The sequence below is a fragment of the Eschrichtius robustus genome, chromosome 3, assembly GCF_028021215.1.
Source record: "Eschrichtius robustus isolate mEscRob2 chromosome 3, mEscRob2.pri, whole genome shotgun sequence".
NCBI classification, from domain to species: domain Eukaryota; kingdom Metazoa; phylum Chordata; class Mammalia; order Artiodactyla; family Eschrichtiidae; genus Eschrichtius; species Eschrichtius robustus.
The window spans coordinates 8,757,301-8,783,096 of record NC_090826.1 but is presented as its reverse complement, the minus strand read 5'-3'; the positions used below and the strand labels follow the sequence as shown (position 1 = coordinate 8,783,096).

General features: G+C 46.7%; 1 protein-coding gene across 3 annotated transcripts in view; it reads left to right on the top strand.

The window, feature by feature from the left end:
* The window catches only part of MTOR (mechanistic target of rapamycin kinase), a 132,880-nt gene that overhangs the window by 82,398 nt on the left and 24,686 nt on the right, over positions 1 to 25,796 (top strand). For all 3 annotated transcript variants that reach the window (XM_068538877.1, XM_068538878.1, XM_068538876.1), the window contains exons 31-40: positions 9,396 to 9,496; positions 11,182 to 11,297; positions 12,529 to 12,606; positions 12,794 to 12,901; positions 16,103 to 16,228; positions 16,319 to 16,450; positions 20,402 to 20,517; positions 21,377 to 21,494; positions 24,198 to 24,443; positions 25,108 to 25,208. In XM_068538877.1, coding sequence (XP_068394978.1) covers positions 9,396 to 9,496; positions 11,182 to 11,297; positions 12,529 to 12,606; positions 12,794 to 12,901; positions 16,103 to 16,228; positions 16,319 to 16,450; positions 20,402 to 20,517; positions 21,377 to 21,494; positions 24,198 to 24,443; positions 25,108 to 25,208 — 1,242 coding nt within the window. The remainder of the gene's footprint in view (positions 1 to 9,395; positions 9,497 to 11,181; positions 11,298 to 12,528; positions 12,607 to 12,793; positions 12,902 to 16,102; positions 16,229 to 16,318; positions 16,451 to 20,401; positions 20,518 to 21,376; positions 21,495 to 24,197; positions 24,444 to 25,107; positions 25,209 to 25,796) is intronic.

Genomic DNA, 25,796 nt, shown 5'->3' with positions numbered 1-25,796 from the left:
CATCCTGCACTCATGAACTACTTTAACTACAGTTTTTGTTTTGTTTTGTTTTGTTTTTAATCAGTCATCAGTTTTATACACATCACTTTATACATGTCAATCCCAATCGCCCAATTCAGCACACCACCATCCCCACCCCACCGCAGTTTTCCCCCCTTGGTGTCCATACGTTTGTTCTCTACATCTGTGTCTCAACTTCTGCCCTGCAACCTGGTTCATCTGTACCATTTTTCTAGGTTCCACATACATGCGTTAATATACGATATTTGTTTTTCTCTTTCTGACTTACTTCACTCTGTATGACAGTCCCTAGATCCATCCACGTCTCAGCAAATGACTCAATTTCGTTCCTTTTCATGGCCAAGTAATATTCCATTGTATATATGTACCACAACTTCTTTATCCATTCATCTGTTGATGGGCATTTGGGTTGCTTCCATGACCTGGCTATTGTAAATAGTGCTGCAATGAACATTCGGGTGCATGTGTCTTTTTGAATTACGGTTTTCTCTGGGTATATGCCCAGTAGTGGGATTGCTGGGTCATATGGTAATTCTATTTTTAGTTTTTTAAGGAACCTCCATATTGTTCTCCATAGTGGCTGTATCGATTTACATTCCCACCAACAGTGCACGAGGGTTCCCTTTTCTCCACACCCTCTCCAGCATTTGTTGTTTGTAGATTTTCTGATGATGCCCATTCTAACTGGTGTGAGGTGATACCTCGTTGTAGTTTTGATTTGCATTTCTCTGATAACTAGTGATGTTGAGCATCTTTTCATGTGCTTCGTGGCCGTCTGTATGTCTTCTTTGGAGAAATGTCTATTTAGGTCTTCTGCCCATTTTTGGATTGGGGTGTTTGTTTCTTTAATATTGAGTTGAATGAGCTGTTTATATATTTTGGAGATTAATCCTTTGTCCGTTGATTCGTTTGCAAATATTTTCTCCCATTCTGAGGGTTGTCTTTTCGTCTTGTTTGTGGTTTCCTTTGCTGTGCAAAAGCTTTAAAGTTTCATTAGGTCCCATTTGTTTATTTTTGTTTTTATTTCCATTACTCTAGGAGGTGGATCAAAAAAGATCTTGCTGGGATTTATGTCAAAGAGTGTTCTTCCTATGTTTTCCTCTAAGACTTTTATAGTGTCCGGTCTTACATTTAGGTCTCTAATCCATTTTGAGTTTATTTTTGTGTATGGTGTTAGGGAGTATTCTAATTTCATTCTTTTACATGTAGCTGTCCAGTTTTCCCAGCACCACTTATTGAAGAGACTGTCTTTTCTCCATTGTATATCTTTGCCTCCTTTGTCATAGATTAGTTGACCATAGGTGCGTGGGTTTATCTCTGGGCTTTCTACCTTGTTCCACTGATCTATGTTTCTGTTTCTGTGCCAGTACCATATTGTCTTGATTACTGTAGCTTTGTAGTATAGTCTGAAGTCAGGGAGTCTGATTCCTCCAGCTCCGTTTTTTTCCCTCAAGACTGCTTTGGCTGTTCGGGGTCTTTTGTGTCTCCATACAAATTTTAAGATGATTTGTTCTAGTTCCGTAAAAAATGCCATTGGTAATTTGATAGGGATTGCATTGACTCTGTAGATTGCTTTGGGTAGTATAGTCATTTTCACAATGTTGATTCTTCCAATCCAAGAACATGGTATATCTCTCCATCTGTTGGTATCATCTTTAATTTCTTTCATCAGTGTCTTATAGTTTTCTGCATACAGGTCTTTTCTCTCCCTAGGTAGGTTTATTCCTAGGTATTTTATTCTTTTTGTTGCAATGGTAAATGGGAGTGTTTCCATAATTTCTCTTTCAGATTTTTCATCATTAGTGTATAGGAATGCAAGAGATTTCTGTGCATTAATTTTGTATCCTGCAACTTTACCAAGTTCATTCATTAGCTCTAGTAGTTTTCTGGTGGCATCTTTAGGATTCTCTATGTATAGTATCATGTCATCTGCAAACAGTGACAGTTTTACTTCTTCTTTTCCACTTTGTATTCCTTTTATTTCTTTTTCTTCTCTGACTGCCGTGGCTAGGACTTCCAAAACTATGTTGAATAATAGTGGTGAGAGTGGACAACCTTGTCTTGCTCCTGATCTTAGTGGAAATGGTCTCAGTTTTTCACCATTGAAAACGATGTTGGCTGTGGGTTTGTCATATATGGCCTTTATTATGTTGAGGTAAGTTCTCTCTATGCCTACTTTCTGGAGGGTTTTTATCATAAATGGGTGTTGAATTTTGTCTAAAGCTTTTTCTGCATCTATTGAGATGATCATATGGTTTTCCTTCTTCAGTTTGTTAATATGGTTTATCACATTGATTGATTTGCATATAATGAAGAATCTTTGAATTCTTGGGATAAACCCCAATTGATCATGGTGTATGATCCTTTTAATGTGCTATTGGATTCTGTTTGCTAGTATTTTGTTGAGAATTTTTGCATCTATGTTCATCAGTGATATTGGCCTGTAGTTTTCTTTCTTTGTGACATCTTTGTCTGGTTTTGGTATCAGGGTGATGGTGGCCTCATAGAATGAGTTTGGGAGTGTTTCTCCCTCTGCTATATTTTGGAAGAGTTTGAGAAGGATAGGTGTTAGCTCTTCTTTAAATGTTTGATACAATTTGCCTGTGAAGCCGTCTGGTCCTGGGCTTTTGTTTGTTGGAGGATTTTTAATCACAGTTTCAATTTCATTACTTGTGATTGGTCTGTTCATATTTTCTGTTTCTTCCTGGTTCAGTCTTGGAAGGTTATACCTTTCTAAGAATTTGTCCATTTCTTCCAGGTTTTGTCCATTTTATTGGCATAGAGTTGCTTGTAGTAGTCTCTTAGGATGCTTTGTATTTCTGCGGTGTCTGTTGTAACTTCTCCTTTTTCATTTCTGATTTTATTGATTTGAGTCCTCTCCCTCTTTTTCTTGATGAGTCTGGCTAATGGCTTATCAATTTTGTTTATCTTCTCAAAGAACCAGCTTTTAGTTTTATTGATCTTTGCTATTGTTTTCTTTGTTTCTATTTCATTTATTTTCACTCTGATCTTTATGATTTCTTTCCTTCTGCTAACTTTGGGTTTTGTTTGTTCTTCCTTCTCTAGTTTCTTTAGATGTAAGGTTAGATTGTTTACTTGAGATTTTTCTTGTTTCTTTAGGTAGGCTTGTATAGCTATAAACTTCCCTCTTAGAACTGCTTTTGCTGCCTCCCATAGGTTTTGGGTTGTCGTGTTTTCATTGTCATTTGTCTCTAGGTAGTTTTTGATTTCTTCAGCGATCTCTTGGTTATTTAGTAACGTATTGTTTAGCCTCCATGTGTTTGTGTTTTTCACATTTTTTTTCCCTGTAATTCATTTCTAATCTCATAACGTTGTGGTCAGAAAAGATGCTTGATATGATTTCAATTTTCTTAAATTTACTGAGGCTTGATTTGTGACCCAAGATGTGATCTATCCTGGAGAATGTTCCGTGGGCACTTGAGAAGAAAGTGTAATCTGCTGTTTTTGGATGGAATGTCCTATAAATATCAATTAAATCTATCTGGTCTGTTGTGTCATTTAAAGCTTCTGTTTCCTTATTTATTTTCATTTTGGATGATCTGTCCATTGGTGTAAGTGAGGTGTTAAAGTCCCCCACTATGATTGTGTTACTGTCAATTTCCTCTTTTATAGCTGTTAGCAGTTGCTTTATGTATTGAGGTGCTCCCATGTTGGGTGCATATATATTTATAATTGTTATATCTTCTTCTTGGATTGATCCCTTGATCATTATGTAGTGTCCTTCCTTGTCTCTTGTAACATTCTTTATTTTAAAGTCTATTTTATCTGATATGAGTATAGCTACTCCAGCTTTCTCTTGATTTCCATTTGCATGGAATATCTTTTTCCATCCCCTCACTTTCAGTCTGTACGTGTCCCTAGGTCTAAAGTGGGTCTCTTGTAGACAGCATATATATGGGTCTTGTTTTTGTATCCATTCAGCAAGCCTGTGTCTTTTGGTTGGAGCATTTAATCCATTCACGTTTAAGGTAGTTATCGATATGTATGTTCCTGTGACCATTTTCTTAATTGTTTTGGGTTTGTTTTTGTAGGTCCTTTTCTTCTCTTGTGTTTCCCACTTAGAGAAGTTCCTGTAGCATTTGTTGTAGAGCTGGTTTGGTGGTGCTGAATTCTCTTAGCTTTTTCTTGTCTGTAAAGCTTTTGATTTCTCTATCAAATCTAAATGAGATCCTTGCCAGGTAGAGTAATCTTGGTTGTAGGTTCTTCCCTTTCATCACTTTAAGTATATCATGCCACTCTCTTCTGGCGTGTAGAGTTTCTGCTGAGAAATCAGCTGTTAACCTTATGGGAGTTCCCTTGTATGTTATTTGTCGTTTTTCCCTTGCTGCTTTCAATCATTTTTCTTTGTCTTTAATTTTTGCCACTTTGATTACTATGTGTCTCGGCATGTTTCTCCTTGGGTTTATCCTGTATGGGACTCTCTGCGCTTCCTGGACTTGGGTGGCTATTTCCTTTCCCATGTTAGGGAAGTTTTCGACTATAATCTCTTCAGATATTTTCTCTGGTCCTTTCTCTCTCTCTTCTCCTCCTGTGACCCCTATAATGCGAATGTTGTTGCGTTTAATGTTGTCCCAGAGGTCTCTTAGGCTGTCTTCATTTCTTTTCATTCTTTTTTCTTTAGTCTGTTCCGCAGCAGTGAATTCCACCATTCTGTCTTCCAGGTCACTTATCCGTTCTTCTGCCTCAGTGATTCTGCTATTGATTCCTTCTAGTGTAGTTTTCATTTCAGTTATTGTATTGGTCATCTCTGTTTGTTTGTTCTTTAATTCTTCTAGGTCTTTGTTAATCATTTCTTGCCTCTTCTCGATCTTTGCCTCCATTCTTATTCCGAGGTCCTGGATCATCTTCACTATCATTATTCTGAATTCTTTTTCTGGAAGGTTGCCTATCTCCACTTCATTTAGTTGTTTTTCTGGGGTTTTTTCTTGTTCCTTCATCTGGTACATAGCCCTCTGCCTTTTCATCTTGTCTATCTTTCTGTAACTGTGGTTTTTGGTCCACAGGCTGCAGGATTGTAGTTTTTCTTGCTTCTGCTGTCTGCCCTCTGGTGGTTGAGGCTATCTAAGAGGCTTGATGGGAGGCTCTGGTGGTGGGTAGAGCTGACTGTTGCTGTGGCGGTCAGAGCTCCGTAAAACTTTAATCCACTTGACTGTTGATGGGTGGGGCTGGGTTCCCTCCCTGTTGGTTGTTTTGCCTGAGGCAACCCAACACTGGAGCCTACCTGGGCTCTTTGGTGGGGCTAATGGCAGACTCTGAGAGGGCTCACGCCAAGGAGTACTTCCCAGAACCTCCGCTGCCAGTGTCCTTGTCCCCACGGTGAAACAGAGCCAGCCCCCGCCTCTGCAGGAGACCCTCCGACACTAGCAGGTAGGTCTGGTTCAGTCTCCCCCAGGGTCACTGCTCCTTCCCCCGGGTCCCGATGCGCGCACTATTCCGTGTGCGCCCTCCAAGAGTGGGGTCTCTGTTTCCCCCAGTCCTGTCGAAGTCCTGCAATCAATTCCCACTAGGCTTCAAAGTCTGATTCTCTATGAATTCCTCCTCCCGTTGCCGGACCCCCAGGTTGGGAAGCCTGACGTGGGGCTCAGAACCTTCACTCCAGTGGGTGGACTTCTGTGGTATAAGTGTTCGCCAGTCTGTGAGTCACCCACCCAGCAGTTATGGGATTTGATTTTACTCTGATTGCGCCCCTCCTACCGTCTCACTGTGGCTTCTCCTCTGTCCTTGGACGTGGGGTATCCTCCTTGGTGAAGTCCAGTGTCTTCCTGTCGATGATTGTCCAGCAGCCAGTTGTGGTTCTGGTGTTCTCACAAGAGGGAGTGAGAGCACGTCCTTCTACTCCGCCATCTTGGTTAATCTCCAACTACAGTTTTAAATAACAAACAGAATGCCGTACTGCCTCCCCACGAGCAAATTATCTCAACTTCCTCTTGCATATGGGACTGAGTGCCCCATTCATTCATTCAGCCAGTCGTACTGAGCGCTTACTCATTGCTAGTGTCTGTGCTAGGCCCTGAGGACACAGCATGAACAAGAGGGACACAGCCCCTGCCTTCCCAGAGCTTACAGGGCAGACGACCAGGCTGCTGTAGCACAGAGTGAATACAGTTATAAAGGAGAAGAGAAGCCCAGGGGCTGTGGGATATCAGAAGGGGCCCTAATCCTAGCTTGGAAGGTTCTGGAAGGCTTCCAGGAAGAAGTGATACCTAACTCGGACCCAGACAGTGAGGAGGAGCGAGCACATTATTATGTTTAGGGTTCTGAAAGTTCACTAAGGCTGTGGGGTCGAGTGTGATGCGGAAAAGAGGTAAGAGGTGAGGCAGGAGAGCTAGGCAGGGGCCAGATCAAGTGGGGCTTATGGTCCACGTTAAGAGTTTGAACTTTAACCGAAGGGCTATTGGTCGGCCATTCTCCAAACCCCACAGAATTTTTTTTCTTTGCATTCTTTCATTCAGTGCCCTGAATTGCTCACCTCCTCTTCTCCTTTTTCTACGTTTTGAAATTCTCCCCATCTTTCAAGGTCCACCTGAACTGTTTCTCCCTCCTTGAAACCTTTCCTGCCCTCCCCGCCTTTCATAATTAGAGACAACCACTGTCCTTAGGTGGGTTAAGTAGGGTTGGCTTGGATGCGTTAGAAGAGACTTTATATGCAATTTTGTTTAATCTCCTTGTGTGACAGTTGGGAAACTGAGGCTCATAGAAGTCGACATAGCCTGCCCGAGGTCTCCCGAGGGCCGAGTCATCCAGGTCTCCTGACGTTGCACTACCCAGTGCCATCTACCTCTGAGCCCTTGAATTTGTTCCAGTTTTATAATTACCTGTAAAGTATAAGTGGCTAGTGATGCTGACCAAGGGGTTTAAGAATGCAGTAGGCTGAAAGAGATTTTAAAAAGAGATGAAAGAAGTAGAATTCTTTTCCTGATCATATGCAGGTTTTTTATATGGTTTATTCAGTCAGTTCTATTTAGAGTGCAACTTTTAGATTGCTTTTGCTTTGAGTATGTATCCTGAACATGCCCAAGGCAGGTGTTCACTGGAGGGGGCCCTCAGGAATGATCCAGGGTTACCAGTGAGCTAAGACCGCCTCCCCGTGCTCATCAGCCTCCGGGAGCTGAGCACAAGAGACAGCCCCCCCTCCCCCAGCTCCGCAGCCACACCTGCAGCCACTGGAACCTAAGTAAACCTCCTGCCCACACTGTTCCTTTCCTGGCCTCTGAGTCCTTGAGGACAGACCCCTCAGGAATGACATCATAGACAGCCAAGTACTTAGGCATTGCAAATTGAAGACCGCTCCTTACACTTTTTGCTGCTGCACTAGGTGGGAAAGTCAGAGTCTTGGAGGGCCTTTTACCCAGTCCTCCCTGGTGTCAGTGAGAGGTGCCAAAGAGCCTCCTAGTGGTTGCCCCACAGACAGTCGCATACTTTTTATTTATTTGATTTTGTTCGCCCCCGTGCCTTTGAGAGTTAGGACTCAGTATATTCTGCATCCTTATTTGTAACAAATGTTTGTGGGAGAGGAACCCCGCCTCTGTGTACACCGACCAGGTTCTGACAACTGTTGACACAGCCTCAGCGTGAAGTCGGTGCCTGTGTCCCCTGGCGGGGCTGCCTTTCAGGGCGCTGCTCCTGCACTGCCCCCTGCTCTGTCTCTGGAGTTAACAGTTTGTGGCGTTTCACACTGAACTCGCTCCCTGCCTCGAGACGAAGAGGAAAGCTAAATCCCAGACCTGTGACACAGAAATGGGGGGTCCTGACGAAACAGCAGAGGGAGGCTGAATTGCCTGTGGCTACCAGCTATACAGATTTGAATTCTAGGGTTGGAAGGAGCATTCAGAGATCATGTCGCTCTTCTTTACCTCCAGACAGGACCCCAGCAAAAATGTGCTGCCCAGAGGGGCTGTTCTGTGCTCTGAGCCAGTGGTTCTCAAACTGTGGCCCCTGGAGCACAGCGTCAGTATCACCCAGTTCAGACCTCCCGAATCAGAAACTCAAGGGATGGCACCCAACAATCTATGTAAGGAGCCCTCCATGGGATTATGATGCACATAGCAATCTGAGAACTGCTGCTCTAAGATAACCTCCAGCAGGACCCAGAGTGAAGGTTTCTCAGTTTAGACGGCAGGAAAACAACACTGAGGTTCATCCAGCTGCTGTCTCTGAGCTTCAGTAAGTGCACAGGGCAGGATGGCTGCCCACTTCCTCTTCCTCTTTTTTATCTTGGCTGTGTACTGAGCTAGAATGCTTGTGTCCCTGGCTCTCTTGACCTTGTGCCGAAGAGACAGTGAAAGGTAATGACTGCCAGGCCATGATGCTGGACATAATGGCCCCGAGCAGTTCTCCTAGATGTGGTCACCAGTCAGCTTCTCGGTGAGCTCAGCCCAGATCCCTTCAGCATCTTTATCTCCTCCCCCCTCCCTGTCCCCCATGTCACCTTATAGTGCAGTGTAGCTCGTGTCCCACGAGGCTTCTGAGCTGGGCCACTTGGAACTTGTACCTTTTCTCTTGACTCCACTCCCAATACCAAGTTAAAACATCCTGCAGCATCTCTTTCAGAAAGCAGGAAAGATTAAGGAGTCTCCTAGCTGAGTCTTGAAGCTCACATGAAAGCAGGAGCTCGTATTTGCCCAGTAGCAGAGTTTTATTTCCTTTCCTTCAGAAGTGCAACATGGGAGGGCAGCAGTTTTAACAGCCAACAGGACATCTCTTCTTGAGGGCTTCTGCTCTCCCTGTGTATCAGAGTCTGCTGAGCACTATACGTATCTCAGTGTCTCCTAGTCATACCCACACTCACGGTAGTTGTGCGCAATTCTGAGAGTAAGCAACATCTGGATTTCTGGTAGATGTGACCGTTGTAGCGCCTTCTTCCTTCTGTGCAGATTGATTTCATTTGCGTTTCATTTCAGACTGCAACCATTGGTATAATACTTTTAAAAGCCAATTCTCCCTATAGCTTGGAGCCCAAAAGAATGTCCAGATGTGCCTCTTCCGATTGCTTTCTCTGTAGGCCTGCCAAAGGGAAAGAGCCCAGAGTTCATTGGCATAGGAGAAAAGTTATTTAATATTTATGAAGGGGGCCAGATGTTCACATTTCACGTCACACCTAGTTAGACACGGTCCCTATCTTAAGATAAACTCGCTCTCAGACAAATTATGAGCCACCAGGCCATAGAAACAACAAATGGCCAGTCACTTCTCAATTATATCACACAGTCAAAAGTACTTTTTCTTTAAAGGCTCCCGGTTCAAGGCAGGCCCCTATCATCCAGTTCCTCCGCAGCCTCCAGCTAACCTAAGGGGCTAGAGAGAAAGATGGAGGTGATATCTGTTAACCCAACTGTATAATTCTTTTCCTTCAGGGGGCAGCTCCACCAGCAGTGCTGTGAAAAGTGGACCCTGGTTAATGATGAGACCCAAGCCAAGATGGCCCGGATGGCTGCTGCAGCCGCATGGGGTTTAGGTAAGGCTCCCCTCCCAGGCACCCAGTCAAGGTGAGGACAGTGAGGCTGGGGGCTCGCATCGGAAAAGTATGGCACTGTGGCTGCAGGCAGAGACGTCAGGTCTATAGAAGCATCAAACTGTTCATGTCCACTTCTCCCTCCTTCATCTGTCCTTTCTGCCTCATGACTTTGACTGACTTTGTTAGATGTGTCTAATAATGGCTGTTCACAGGGAGGCCAAGGAAAACAGTGAGCAAGCATCAAAACTGAGATATTTAGTGAAGTTTGTTTGTATTCTGGCTCCATCATCATTAGCCTTTTTCCATATTTCTGCTTTGCATGGGGTCGCCACCTCATGATCCAGTATGGTTGCTGGAGCTCCACCAACATGTCTTTATCCTACAGGAATAATGAGAGAAGTCAGCTGTCTATCTCCTTTTATTTCTTAACTTTCATTATAGAATTTTCCCAACAAATATAAAAGTGACTAGTATAATGAACCCCTATATGCTGTTCACCTTCTCCAACAGTTATAAACATTCTGGCAATTTGGTTTTCTCTGTTCTCCTCCTTGCTGCCCAACACTCAGCCACCTTCCTCCCACTCCCTGAGTGTTTTCAAGTGGTGATTTCCTTTTAATCCTCACAGACAAGTGTCGCTTTCTGACATCAGACCCCAGCAGAGAGGATTCCCAGTGTCTGTTCCAGGGATGTTCTCAGTAAGAGGGGAAAGGGCCCATGGATGTCCCAGGTGGAAGCGGCACCTGTGGAGTCCAGAGCAAGGTTACATAACATCCACCTCCATTCTCACCCTCTGAGTCACAGAGCTTATATCCTTTCCTTTCATGAGCCCTGAGCTGGATCCAGAACGTTTTTCAAAACCAAACTGCTTCCTGAGGAGTCATCATTTGTTATTTGCTTTTGCCCAGAGGCATAGAGAATGGATGCACCAGTGGTCTGGAGTGAAAGGCAGGAAAAGGCCTTGTAAAATCAGCAGCCCTGCAGTCTGCGGCTAATGAAGCTGGTATCTTTCCTGCAGATGGTTTTGGAAATCCTGGCATTTGATACATGCTCACCCCACCAGGGGAAGTGACTGTGTCTTTCCAGATGCCACCATTTCCCCAGTCTGCCCTGATATGACACTACTGTGCTATGACCTAGCCCATCTTTCTGTTGTAACAGAGCCTCTTAAAATATTTATCTCCTCCCTCTGAGGCAAAGGTACTGCCAGAGTGAGACAAGCAAACTGTTTGTCTCATCCTGTCCCCTGTCCGGATAACGGCCATATCAGTTGTTTAGGGGGAAATGTAATGTCCAAGATACCATTGAACTGTGAGATCCTCCGTTGGTTGGGAAGAAAGCTCTTCCGTCTCACCTAGAGGAAGCGGGGCGAGTTCTCTAGATTAATGAGGTGCTGCGTGGCACCCTCCTGACCTGTGCTTATGCGGCTCCTTCCATCTTTCATGGAACTCCCTGGGGCAGCAGTGGAGCCCTGTGTTTGGAAGACAGATGTGGCCTTGTTACACTGGCTCTCCGCCTCACAGAGTGTAGAGGCTCTCTGCGGGATTCGGATACAGCAGGCTCAAGTGTGTCCTATTTGAACCCCAAGCTAAATTCAAGTAACAGTGACAAGGCCTATTTGAGATGCTGCCTTTAGCCCAGCAAGCTGACCACCCTAATGCTTTTCTGTGTGTGCGTGCGTGTAGGTCAGTGGGACAGCATGGAGGAGTACACCTGCATGATCCCTCGGGATACCCACGACGGGGCATTTTACAGAGCCGTGCTGGCGCTGCATCAGGACCTCTTCTCCTTGGCGCAGCAGGTACAAACCTCCACGTACCCAGACCACCTCCAAAGGGAAGGTAATCACGTGCGCCCCGTCCGCGCCTAGCACGTGGTGCCTGTGTACTTCAGCTCTGGCCTTTGGCTCTGTGGCCTCGTTAGAATGGCTTTGGAGCGCAAGGCTTAGTAAGAAGATGACTCCCAGCATATCAGCCAGGGCCACTTCCTGCTCTGAGAGAGGGACACGTGTTCTGGAAGTTACCATTTAGATTGCTTTTGGAGTTGGCTTCTTGGGTCATCGTTGCATCCTTTTTACCATGTTGCTTTAGCATTGCTTGTGGTAGAGAGAAACTGTTTTAGCAAAGGAGAATTCAGAGAGCAGCACACCCCCCCTCTGCAGCAGAAATCAGTCACAAGGTTCTTCTGGCTCTGCAGGCGTGTCACACACTGGTCACCTTCTAGGAAAGTTAGCACTTGATTTGGAAATCCTGTGCTGACTTGCAGAATAAAATAATGAGGTAATCACATCCAGCCTGTCAGACACCCGACTGTCTTGGGTGAGGTGCTTGGGTAAATGACCCGAGCGCTACCAGACGGGGACATAGTCATATTAACCTTAAACATTCAAAAAAGGAAAAGCTCCACGTGCAGGGGTTTTAATTGATGAAACAGAGAAGACTCAAACTGCAGTACTATGGCATACCACCCCCCCAAGCTCTGATTTACACAATGAGAACTGAGACCTGGGTCATTTGTGTCACAGGCACAAAAGCTCCCATTTACATGGAGAGGATTGGCATTCTTCTGCCAATTTCAGAGGCACTCCCTCAGGAGGACAAGGTGCTTAAAAGCCAGAGACAACCAGCTGGGCCATTTGAGTGCTTGCACAGTCTGTTCTTACCAACATGCCCAGCATGGAGAAGTTGAAAGAAGGTAGATCCACAAGTTGTCCTCTTGAGATGCAAGAAAACGGTGATTCTGTTTCTAAGCATGAATTTCCCTGCCTTTGTTACCCAGGATCTAAGATGTTAAGCTTTTGGCTGCCATACGTTTCTTTCTTTTCTGAGAAATCAGATAATGCGCTTCTCTAGGCTTTCAAATCTGGTAAAAGGTTTCTTCCCTCCTTCAGTGAACTTTTCTCTTCGTCACTAGGATTTCAGTGAGACAGGTAACTTCTGCAGCTAGTTGGGAAGCCTGAAAATCACAGCCCTCCCTCCCCTTAGCTCCCAAGTCCACAGCTCAATTCCAGGGCTTCTCTTTTTCTGTTCCAGTGCATCGACAAAGCCCGGGACCTGCTGGACGCCGAGTTAACTGCGATGGCAGGAGAGAGCTACAGCCGGGCGTATGGGGTGAGTGTGGACCATCTGCATGGTGCAGGGTTGGAAGCACATTTCAGTTCTTTTTGCAGAGTGGGCTCGTGAGGACACACAGGCTGCTGAGAGCGTGCCTGTGGGACCAAAAGGAATGACTGAAATGAAGCCTGGCTTTCGGATTGTTCACGCTGTATTAAGTTGGAATGCGATTTGCTTCCATCAGGCCATGGTTTCTTGCCACATGCTCTCCGAGCTGGAGGAGGTCATCCAGTACAAACTTGTCCCCGAGCGCCGGGAGATCATCCGCCAGATCTGGTGGGAGAGACTGCAGGTGAGCCTGGTAGAAAGCCCCGCTTAGCCTGCCCCCTCCTCCCCTGCTCAGCATAAGCTTCCTGCTTCGTCACAGAGGTTCCGTTTGCATTCAGAGCAGAACACCCACAGGCTTCTCACCTAATAAGCCTCTAGCTGCGAGAGGATGACCTCTTTTCCGACCTCCTTTTACCCTGCTCTAGGAAGAAAAGAAAATATCTTTTTTTTTTTTTTTTCTTTTTTGGCTGCACTGCACAGCTTGTGGGATCTTAGTTCCCTGACCAGAGATCGAACCTGTGCCCCCTGCAGTGGAAGCGCAGAGTCCTAACCACTGGACCACCAGGGAATTCCCAAAAGACAATTTAATAAGTGACATTATGGCCAGCCAGTTGAGAATCTTGACCTCAAAATCAGTGGTTCTCAACTTTAGCCACACAATAGAATGACCTGGAGAGCTTTTTTTTTTTTTTTTGCCTTTTTTAAAAAATAAATTTATTTATTTTATTTATTTATTTTTGGCTGTGTTGGGTCTTTGTTGCTGCGCACGGGCTTTCTCTGTTTGCGGCGAGCGGGGGCTACTCTTCGTTGTGGTGCCCGGGCTTCTCATTGTGGTGGCTTCTCTTGTTGCAGAGCATGGGCTCTAGGTTCGTGGGCTTCAGTAGTTGTGGCTCGCAGGCTCTGGAGCGCAGGCTCAGTAGTTGTGGCGCACGGGCTTAGTTGCTCCACAGCACGTGGGATCTTCTCGGACCAGGGCTCGAACCCGTGTCCCCTGTTTTGGCAGGCAGATTCTCAACCACTGCGCCACCAGGGAAGCCCCCTGGAGAGCTTTTAAAAATCTGGATACCCAGACCACTTCCCAGGCCAAATAAACAAAATTTCTGGGGATAGACCCAGGATCAGTATCTTTTCAGCCTTCCCAGATAATTCCAGGATGTGACTGACGCTGAGAACCACTGCTCTAAATCCACTTGCTGGCCATCTGCATCCAGCCCTTTAAGTGCGGTGGCCTGATGTGTTCATTTACTAACCCCTGCCGTTTACGGTTCCTCAGGTCATAGTCATCCCATACGCTCTGTGCAGACTTTTTCCCACCGAAGTTTCCCCTCATCGAGAAACTTTTCCAAGTCCTCCATCAGTATTTTCGTTGTACATTCTGATCGTTTTAGCTTGAGGAGCTGTCAGTTCCAGATCTGGGAGTCAGGAGTCTTCAGTGTCCTTGGAAAGGACAGGTCTCCCATTCCTTGAGTAGGGAGGAGGAGGAGGAGTTTGTCGGCAAAGCCTTCACTGCTCCAGAAGCCACTTGTCCCCCTGCTTGTCATAGTCAACCTTCCTCGATTTTAAGCTGTTTCCTCTTGACCCAATCCACACTTAATTCCAAATTCTGTCCCCAGACAAGTTGAGGTTTGTGCTTCCAACTTTTCAGTAGGCTGTGGCAGGGCCTTTCGACTCCAAGTTGCATTCCTGTCCACAAAGTTCCGGGCACATTCCACTGGAAAGGAAAAGAGCGGGGCAAAGGATTGCCTATGAATACAGTCGTTTATGCTCTGAAATGAGCACATGCAGTTCTTTCACATGTTTTATTAGCGATTATGAAGTGCCCAGTGAATGTTTTGATGGAAAATTGTCCATTGAACCCCAGAAAGGAATTCCACAAAGCCAGAATTTCCCACTTGACTTGTACACACCCTGGTGTTTTTAAGTGCCTGTAATGAGGTGAAGAGTTTCCAAATCAGAGATCTGATGAATCTTCTGCCATTCTAACAAGTGGGCAAAATAGAGACTTGGAAGCGGGGTAGATTAAATGAGTCTCAGAGAGGAGGGACCCGTGTTTGACTTTACTGTGTCCAAGATACCATCATCATCTTAGGCCTTCATGACTTCCCTACCTTAAGACAGGAAGATGCTTTTTGGTTTCCAGGGGCCAAGTGATTTCAGCATCTGGGAGAAACTAGCAGATGATGAGAAGTCACCAAAACAGTCACTCAGTGTACTTTTTTCTGTTTTTCTAACTTTCCAAATTACTGTTGTTACACATAACAGGACAGAAAATTATGGTCCAAGGCCTAAAAATACAGCGTTAACTTTGTGGTAGGAATTTGGCTCTTGTGGATGGCTTGCTGTCAGAACACTCAACCAACTGCCTAGGCTGGAAGAGTGCCGTTTTGCGATCAATTAAACTGAACTCCCCAGCCACTGGCTCCCGCGGGGCAGTTTGAGAGGTCAACCTTACTTGCGTTGGGTCTTTTCTTGCCTTGGGTTCTTTATTCAGGCTCAGATTGTGTCCTGTCATGTTTAAAAGCCTGCAACCATTGTCACTAGACTTTTAGACTTACCTCCATGGAGGACAGCTCGTTGTTTGGTTTCATGGAACTCTCTGATGAAGTGATAGATCTCAGAAACCCATCTCCCCTGGTGTTAGTCTCTGAATCTGACTTATTCTCAGGAAGGTGGAGGAGGAGAGGCTCGCTCTATTCTCAACAGTCTTTTGATATCAAATTAACTTAGCCCCTTTGATAATGATTAATTCACTTTGCTTCTTCTTAATTTAAAAGAATTTATATGTGTGAATGACTGAGTCCCTTTCCCTTCTATGTGCAGTTTTTGATCTGAGATGAATAAAAATGTAGAGGAAAGACAAGGTCAAGATCTGAGTGCAAGTTTAGGCTCTGATAACTTCAGAAATATAAACACCACCAACTTTCAAACAACATCAATTGAAAATTTAATTATTTCAATTTTTTTTACACTTAATTAGTTTTTAAAATTTTGAATGATACATTTTAAATTTAATTTCTTTGTCAGTGATAGGCATCTTCAACCAGAGAGACTGAAGCAAAAAATTAAAGCTAAAAATACATTATTTACAATTCAGAAAAGAAATTTAAATAATTTAGTTCATTTAAGCCTCACCATGGCCCCATGAAGTTGGTACCATTTTTATCCCATTTTACAGATCAGTCACAGAGAGGTTAAGTAATTTGTCCAAAGTCACATAGGTAGTACAGTGGACAGGCCAGGATTCAGGTTCCAGAGTCCTTGCTGTACTGCTTCTCGAATTTTGAGAAGTTCCTGAGAGGTGTTTCACTCACAGTACCCTTCACTGGAGAAAGATGAGATTATAAAAATGAATCTCTTTTTTGTTTCGGGGTGGGTTTCACTGTTGCTTGTGAGGGGTTAAGTTATAGCAGAGCGCGTGTCTCATCCTCGCTTCTGGACGTTCCAGGGCTGCCAGCGTATTGTGGAGGACTGGCAGAAAATCCTCATGGTGCGGTCGCTAGTGGTCAGCCCTCACGAGGACATGAGGACCTGGCTCAAGTATGCAAGCCTGTGTGGCAAGAGTGGCAGGCTGGTGAGTGTCCCCACCGTGGGGGTAGGGCGGGAGTCTGAGGGGGTGCTCCTGGCCCAGTTCTGTGTATAACCCCAACCTCTTGTTTTGAAGGCTCTTGCTCATAAAACCTTAGTGCTGCTCCTGGGAGTCGATCCATCTCGGCAACTTGACCACCCTCTGCCAACAGTTCACCCCCAGGTGACCTACGCCTACATGAAAAATATGTGGAAGAGCGCTCGCAAGGTCTGTGCCGCAATCCCGCAGGAGACCACATTTCTCCAGAATGCTCGCCTAATCTGCTTCTCACTGCCTCCTCCAGGCCCGAAAGGAAACAGCGTCCAAACCACCATGCCAGGGAGTTCACTCCTGCCAGGAGGCTATTTGGCCTGATTTCAAAAAGTGAATCATATTCGAGGAGATGCACATATACCATTGATCAAACCAACGAGTGCAGTCACAGTTCTATGTATTAGCAGCTAGAATGTGCTAAAACATAGAAAAAATTTCTGGGTTGTGTTGTTTTTCCCCCTAAGAGAAGTACCCAAAAAAGCAGCATGTTTGTGAAAACACAGACTGAAACTTTCGTAAGACCAACTTGGTTTTTCAGACTTCTTGTCTCCTCTTCTGTCATCAGTTTGGGATTCAAAAGCAGCAACACCCAGAGTGTGATGCTGAAACCAGTGGGGAAAGTCACCTTGAAGCCAATATAGAATTCCTCTGACTTTATTTACAGACAGGTCCTTGGGAAATAGATGTGGCTTCTTTTTTGTTTTTATTTTTTAAAACAATCTCCCTGGACGATGGTGACGATTAACAAAAAGTAGGCCCTGGAGGCAAAATCAGCACCTGCTTTGGCTCCCCCATTGTCGTCCTTATGAAACAGAGGAGGGAGTCCCAGCTCTCCTCTCCCTGTTGTTGTCCCCACAGTGTCCCTGAGATGAGAAAGGAATGCAGAGCAGCCACTGGAGCTGTGGCTGTGGAAGATGTGATAAAATAGCAGTGGAGTCTTGGCTGAAGGCTTACTTGGGAGATCCCTGGACTGTGTCAGAAGCTGATTTCTTTTGTGGGTGCTGGATTCTGTGACTCTGAATGCCACCCAGAGTGGGAGCCACAGCCCTGCACCACACACTGGGTCTTTGATTGGGGCATACTTCAGATATCATGGCCCAAGTGTCCTTCTCCAAATGTGCAGTTTGGGGTTTTTTCTTTTGTTGTTGTTTGAGAGGGGGTTGTTTAGTTTAGTCTCTGTGAGCCTCCCAGGCCAGAGCACTTCTGATTCAAAGCCTGACCTTCCTCCAGGCAAATGAGAAAAACAGAAGGTGCTGGATCTGAATACAGTCTGGTTTCCTTCCTATATGTAGCCTCCAAGTCTTTGAATGTCTTGCCGAAGGCAGGCGGAAGGAGTGTTTTGGCTAATATTTCAACCAAGGAGTGGCTTCTTTCAACATAGGACCACAGCCCAACTTCTCCACAGATTATGGCCTTTTCTTAGGAACCCAGATTCTGGAGGGAGACCATAAAACCACATGGATTAAAGATTTAGAAATCTATTTAAAATTAGGTGCTTGAACTTCAAGCCCGGAGCTAGAGATGCCACATCTTCGTAAGAGTTCAGGAGCTACTCCAGGAAAGCTGACTACTTAATAATAACTGTGCTGTTGAGCAGGTCGCTTTCCTTCTCTGAGCGCTGTGCTCTTCCTCCATAAGTAAGGGCTGTGCCCTCTGCTTTGCCTGAGGCGGACGGAAATGGGGAGAAGCAGATCCCGTTCTGCAGGAAGGCATCAGGCAGTAGGCGTATGCCCACTGCTTTTCTAGACAAGACAGTTCACGGAATCTGGAGACAGGCTGGTTCCTTCTGTGAAATTTCACTAAGCCGAGAACATAGTTCTTGCCCACAAACCACGCAGGCAGTCAAGAGCCAGAATAGTCTGCCCAGCTTACACTCTGGGCCTGAGAGAAACCCCTTCCTCCAAGCGAGCGGTCCATCATCTGTAAGAGAGAAAGAATCATTTTCCCCCCTCCTCACTTCCTGGGGATGGAGAAAAGAAGGAGTTTTTTTTTTTTTTTTTTTTAAATCCTTCATGGGTTAGGTTTTTTTTTTAAAGCGCTCCTGACTTATTTATTTATTTATTTTATTTTTTTGGCTGTGTTGGGTCTTCGTTTCTGTGCGAGGGCTCTCTCCAGCTGCGGCGAGCGGGGGCCACTCTTCTTCGCGGTGCGCGGGCCTTTCATTGTCGCGGCCCCTCCTGTTGTGGAGCACAGGCTCCAGACGCGCAGGCTCAGCAGCTGTGGCTTACGGGCCCAGTTGCTCCGCGGCATGCGGGATCCTCCCAGACCAGGGCTCAAACCCGTGTCCCCTGCATCGGCAGGCAGACTCTCAACCACTGCGCCACCAGGGAAGCCCCAAGAAGGAGTTTTTAGTAGAACATTTTCAATTCCTTGGAAATAAGTTGCCTCCATGCCACAGAGTAGAAAGATACTAGAGTCTCCCATGCTGGGTAAACTGACTAAACCTAACATTGGGCTTCAAATCCAAACTAATACCCAGCCTTCCCAGTTTTGGCAGTTTTTGTTTTGTTCTTGTGGAGTCTCCCGAAGAGAATTTAAACTCTCTCTGGACAGTCAGTGACACGTAACCTGTGGGCTCTGAAAAGCACCTGGCATCCGAGTTCCTAGTTCAGTTCTTACCTGCTTGATGTACACACTAACCACCCTGAGTTATCTTCCACCTTTTTCATGAGGGATCATTTAAGGACTCCCTCCCAATTCTTTTTTCTCTTCCTAATCAGATTTAAGTCTAGCCAGTGTAGTTCCCATAGAAGAAAAAGTAAAGGAACACTTATCACTTCCCAGGTGGGAGATGCTAATATAGCTCATTTTTCAAAGCCACTGGTGAGGAGTGGAACTCTGAAGGCAGATGTCTGAGGGAGACAGGTGTCTTGGTAACTGTTAGAACATCTCTGTGTCTGCCTTGCCCTCATGCGTGGATTAGCTGCCTGATAAATCGTTGTCACGTCATTCTGCCTCTGGGTTAAGCCCTCTCGATGCCAATTAATTAATTCCTTATATATTAAAAGTATCTGAGGTTGGTCCTGGCCCCCAAGCCAGGGAGTTGCAATTTTCCTTCAGGGCCATCATTACTGACATGTTTCTATTCAAAAAAAGAAAAAGAAAAAGACTCTTACGTGATTCACAGTAAGGAGATCATTCTGACATTTATTTGAAGTGTTGGGTTTTTTTCTCTCCTTTTCTGTAGCAAAGAACACATATTCTCTTTTTCACATTTATCACGATGCTGGTACGTGTGGGCATGGCAGGCTTATACAAATGGCTTGTAGCTGACTCTCAGATCTCTGACTCTTGTCTCTGCTCTTCCCTAGTTCCGCTATCTGCTACTAACCCAGATGGCTTCTGCTCACTTCGTATAAAATCACGTAGTGTAAAGAGATGTGACTGCTGGAGGACGCTCTGCAGATTTTGCTCCTAAGCCACCCTATTCAACTAAATGTTTGCTTGGCTAGTGTCCCCCCCCATGCCACTTGGATGTATGAGGGGCCTCACCCCATCTCTGTTCTATTTGGGTACTGAGGGTTCTGTCAGATTTTTTAAAATATTTTATTGAAATACAGTTGATTTACAATGTTGTATTTCTGCTGTACAGCAAAGTGATTCAGTTATACATATATATACATTCTTTTTCATATTCTTTTCCATTATGGTTTATCACGGGATCTGTCACATTTTTTTAAACTGTAATTTTTGCTATGCTAGTGTCCAGGGTACCACAGTGTTTTAAACACATGCCAAAGTTTTACTAGCCTGAAACAATTCCCCATAAGCCTGATTTCCCCCAGGGCAGTATATTGATAGTGAAGTAAGCAGTGGTTTGAGATTACTTCATATGAATTGTTTTTTGGGGTAGTCAGGAGAGTAGTTTTTCTAAGGCTTATTAGACTTTTAATTACAGTTGGCCAAGAAGAGCTAAGACTTGAGTTGAAAAAATATGAATCTTCTTGAAAAGCCCAGCCATCTCTCAGCATCACACCCCGGTCCTCCATCCTACGGGGTCCTCACCCTGTGTTCTAGGGTGTTCCGTCGGGAGAGGGTTGGCCCAGGTGCCTGTGAACAGCGGTTCCTGTCCCCTGAGGTTGGGCCCCATGCCGAGTGGCTCCCTGTGCCTTTGTCCCGCTGCAGATCGATGCCTTCCAGCACATGCAGCACTTTGTTCAGACCATGCAGCAGCAAGCCCAGCACGCCATCGCCAGCGAGGACCAGCAGCACAAGCAGGAGCTGCACAAGCTTATGGCCCGGTGAGCGCCCCGCGGCCCGGCCCGTCGCGCCAGCCCGGCCCCGCCGGCAGCCTCTGCTGCCAGGGCCGTGTTCAGGGCTCCCAGGGCAGCCGCTTGCCGACGTCTCCCTCACCTCTTCCAGTAGGGGTCCCAGGCAGCCATCGAATCATGCCACTCCAAAATCTCTGCCACTTACTTTCCCAGGATCCAGCAGCCCAGGAGCACCTGCGTGCTGTTCTCCTGGTGTCTGGCTTTCGAGTTTGATATGCCGCTACTGCCAGATATGCTGCTAATTTGATGTGTGACTTTAGATAGGTTACTTAACCTCTCTGTGCCTCGGTTTCCTCGTGATGTGCAAAGGGGATAGTGAGAGTGCCTTTTTCCTAGGGTGGAATAAAATGGTGTGAGGATTAATGGAAAGAATACATCAAGCCTTCAGCACAGAACCTGGAATAGCGTAGCAATCAGTAAAACGTTAGCTGTTAATTTTATCATTTCAAAAATGGAGGAGAAGGAAAAAGTAAGGGAGCAGCCATAGAGCAATCAAAAGAAAAATTGCTCTCAGCAGCTACCACCCACCATAATGAATTTGGGGGAGGTAGGTCCATTCAGACCTCCGTGTGCCAGGTACCTGGTTTATGCTAGCATTGAAAGACAGAGGGCAAGAAGAAGAGACCATCCCTTAAAAGAATTGATCCCCAAAGCCCGTCTTTTTCCTTCCACGTGGCTTAAGAATTCTGACGGTTCCCTCATGTTGCTTCCTGAGAGGAGGAATAAATATCAGGGAGGCTTTTGTGCTCCCACGACGTAACTCGTTGTTCTCCTTGGAAGGGCTCTTCTGAGGAGGGAGCAACCTGGGGGCTTGTTTCTCTGTTTTCAGATGTTTCCTGAAACTCGGGGAGTGGCAGCTGAACCTGCAGGGCATCAACGAGAGCACGATCCCCAAAGTCCTGCAGTATTATAGCGCCGCCACAGAGCACGACCGCAGCTGGTACAAGGTAACCAGAGACGGGCACCTCCCGCTGCCTCCTCCAGACGCCTACCTGTGCATCCCAGTGGCTCGTGCTTTACAGCAAGGCCTTGGTGGCCTGGTCTGATACCGCGAATTGGCTTCTTTGAGTGCTGGGAGCCAGTTTGTTAGAGGCCCTTTCCACGTCTAATTGATAGATTCTTTGACTTGAAAAAGACTTATTATACCGTGAGTGTGTGCGTGGCTCTGGGGATGCTGTTGTCTTACAGACTCTTAGCGGCTTGTTTTCCTAGAGCATCTGGACACATGGTTAGTCTCTGGAACTTTTATCTTCCCTTGGGTCATCTGTTCCTTCCCAGCTTCTTTCTGATTCCCATCCCTTTCTGCTCCTCATCTAAGAACTGAACTTTCTGTTTTTATTGGAAAGCTCTGGGTAACATCCTGTTATATCATAGGAAATTTTTCAAGAAGATAAACAGAATTAGAAAATGTATAAAAGATGTGATTGACTGGGAGAGGACTGAGTCTTGGGCGTATACATCTTTGGTGAGCGCACACATTCTCATGTTTTTCTCTCTTCTCTGAGGGGCCTCCTGGTAAGAGCTACGTGGTGTGGCAGGTGTCCTCCATTTCTCTCCGGTGTCTCCTTAACCGGCTGATAGTGTGAATTAATCCCTCTGGGATCCAAACCTGCATCTGGAGACCACAGAAACATCTACGACGAAATTCTTATGCTGCTTTCAGCATGCTTCAGTCTGATCTGAAAAATGCTCATTTTGTGAAAGCAGCAGTAGTTATTCTCTCTAGGACAGCTTCAGTCTGAGGCTGGAAGAATATGTCCAGTGAACCCTTGGTTAGTTGGAACCTTACTAATTAGAACTGTGTCCTAACCAGATTACTTTTCTTCATTCAGCTTTTCAGAAAGAAACAAATCACAAGTAAAAAACTGGCTCCGGGACTTTTAGTTTTAGTTTTTTCCTAGCATGGGCCCTTTTGGGTCTATACTGTCTTCTACCATCAGTGGTGTATGTTAGTCCCATGTGCGTGCAGAACTCTTTCTGTCTTGTTCAGCGGGACCCCCAGCTCATAGTACATATATAAGAGGTATTTGTCGAATAAACAAAAGTATGGGAAAACTGAACCTGGGTCATTGTAGGATTCTTATTCATCAAATAGAGGTTGATTATGATCAATCTACTCTGCTTAGCTGGGGAAATGGACACTTCCATGTTAAAGAAAGGTTCTTAGCAAGGGATGCAAAGGAATTTAACTGATTATCCAGAAAGTCCAACTATGAGTAGATTTTTTTGTTTGTTTTGGCTGTGATGGGTCTTTGTTGCTGCACGCAGGCTTTCTCTAGTTGCGGTGAGCGGGGGCCACTCTTCGTTGCGGTGCGCGGACTTCTCATTGCGGTGGCTTCTCTTGTTGCGGAGCACGGGCTCTAGAGCGCAGGCTCAGTAGCTGTGGCTCGTGGGCTCAGTAGTTGTGGCTCGCGGGCTCAGTAGTTGTGGCGCACGGGCTTAGTAGTTGTGGCGCACGGGCTTAGCTGCTCCGCGGCATGTGGGATCTTCCTGGACCAGGGCTCGAACCCGTGTCCCCTGCACTGGCAGAGGATTCTTAACCACTGCACCACCAGGGAAGCCCAATGAGTGGATTATTTAATATCCTCCTATCACTGCAAACTTACCAGGTCCCAAATCAAACTCTCCCTCATGCTCTGTACACCAGGCAATGCTATTCCATAGCGTCACTGCAGCTCAAAGCCTCTGAGGTGTGAATGGTTAGCACCAGAGGCTTCTTCTGGCAAGCAGTCGCTGAGCACTGGCTCTCTGACAGGCCCCAAGCCAGGTGCGAGGGACGAACGATGACCAAGAGTCACCCTCCGTGGTGGTCCTGTGCTCTCAGTGTGTCCCCTTCCCCACTGTCCTCTGGCCTGGTTAAGACCTTCACCCGCACCCCCTGAACCTGTGCCCTCTTAAATAATCTGTTTGATATCTGCTGCCAAAGGAATGTTTGAAGCCCAGCTTTTAACTCAGCTTTAAAAACTCCATTTCCTACAGACTGAGATGGGACGTCCGTGGTCTCACATGCCAGCCGCTCCGTGGTCTGAGCCTGCCGCTTTGCTGGGCTTCCCCCTCACTGCTCTCCTGCGTGTGCCCTAAGCTTCAGTCACATCTGTCTGCTTGTTTCCTGTGAACTGTGCTGTGCTTGCCCAGCCTGCATCTCTGTCCCTGTTCCTCCTCTGCCAGGACGCCCTCCCTGCCGCCCTCTTGTGCCGTCCTTGCCCATCTAAGGCTGCTCAAGACCCACCCCAGTGTCTCCTCTGTGACGCCTTGCCCGCCCGTCCCTGGCGTTCCCGTTGTCTGTCTCTCGTTGCCCCGGTCGTGTTCTGCCTGTCTTTAGGTTTTTGAGTGACCTACCTTACTAGATTAACAGGTCCCTGAGGTAAGGCCCATAGCTTATTCCTCCTCATGTGCCCCCACCCCGCCCACGGCACTCATCACAGCCCCCGATACAGCAGATGCACCACAAAATGAACGAATTTAGTGAAATGCCCTGTTCCCCAGTGTTCCTTGAGGTGAGGATTTGCTCTACTGACCACTGAGAAGAAAGGGCGGCCCGCACTCTTCCTCAGCTGTGGCCTCACGCCCCTCAAGGCCCTTGGTGCCTGAGCTTCCTGCCCCTGCTGATGTCACAGCCCCGATGTCTGTCCTCTCGTCCCCGACCCCAGGCCTGGCATGCGTGGGCTGTGATGAACTTCGAGGCTGTGCTCCACTACAAACATCAGAACCAAGCCCGCGATGAGAAGAAGAAACTGCGTCACGCCAGCGGGGCCAACATCACCAACGTGGCCACTGCCGCCACCACGGCGGCCACGGCCACTGCCACCAGCACCGAGGGTAGTAACAGCGAGAGCGAGGCTGAGAGCACTGAGAACAGCCCTACCCCATCTCCTCTGCAGAAGAAGGTCACTGAGGTACCCTTCCTTCCTCCCCCATCACGGACTGGCCCAGGCGCCAGGCGCTCTGAGGGATGGAGGCTGATAGCAGCCCGAGGCCCTGCTCTGAAGCTCTGGTGGAAGCCAGAAAGCATGGTTTGCCATCGGCATTGTTTGAGGCAGTACTTTTGTTTATTTATTTGGGTTTGGGGAACTGACGTAGCCCCTGTGCTGAAGAATGAGGTCCTTGTCATGCTTCCCATGTGACTGAGCTCATCTCCTAATGCTCTGCACCGGTGTGAAGGCAGCCTGCACATCTTCGGGCCCACTCTGAGCACAGAGCCCGGCAGAGTCCATCCCCTGTCTTTTTCTCTCCCCTTCCACCTCCCCTGAGGCTGTCGGTTCAGGGCCTGGAGCAGCTGACCAGCCCAGAGATCAGCATGTTCAGGGCCTTAGCCCCACCTCCTCTGCCACCCTGTTCAGGAAGCCACCGTTAGCCCAAGATAGTAACACTTACGGCACCATTGCCATTACTGAGTGCTTGCTCTGTGCCAGGTGCTGATCTGAAGGCTTTCTGTGTAGTAGCTGATTTAATCCTCATAACCACTCTTTGAAGTGGATGCTATTTAGTATGCTGTTATGCCCATTTTACAGATGAGAAGGCTGAGGCAAGAGTGTCACTAACATACGTGTGTTCCAACAGGATTTGTCCAAAACCCTCTTGATGTACACCGTCCCTGCTGTCCAGGGCTTCTTCCGATCCATCTCTTTGTCACGAGGCAACAACCTCCAGGACACGCTCAGGTATCAGGGAAAGGAAGGGAAGCCCTGGTGGGCCATGTGGATGGCAGGTCACAGAAGTCACACATAAAGTCCTCTTTCCCTACCCACCCCGATGAGCACGTCCCAGAGTCGCAGCTGACCAGGCCCCACCTGTGCGGGTGAAATCTGCAAAGAGGAGGGAGCAGTGGCCCAAGGACTGCCCGTGTGTGGCTTGTTACGTAGGAAGAAGAAACCCAGCTGTTTCTCACAATATCGCTGAAATTCCTTCAGCTTTTGGAGGCAACTCTGAGAGGCCTAAACAAATGGCACAGGCCAGCCAGTCCAGAGGCTCTAGGTGACCAGCCCTCCTGCGTTTGGGGGTCTCCACCGGCTACGTGCCAGGTTTCCAAGTTGGCTGCTGTGCTACAGGCGACTCTTTCTGCACATGCAAAGCTTATGCATGGGCTCGTCTATTAGAGTTATGAGCTGATGCCATGGTGACCCCTCTGTGTTACCTGGAATGAAATAATCATTCACTTGGAATGATCTTCCTGTGTTTGGCCGAGCACCGCTGGCCATCCCCACCCAGCCACCCCCAAGCAGTCCCAAGACCAAAGACATTGGAGAGCC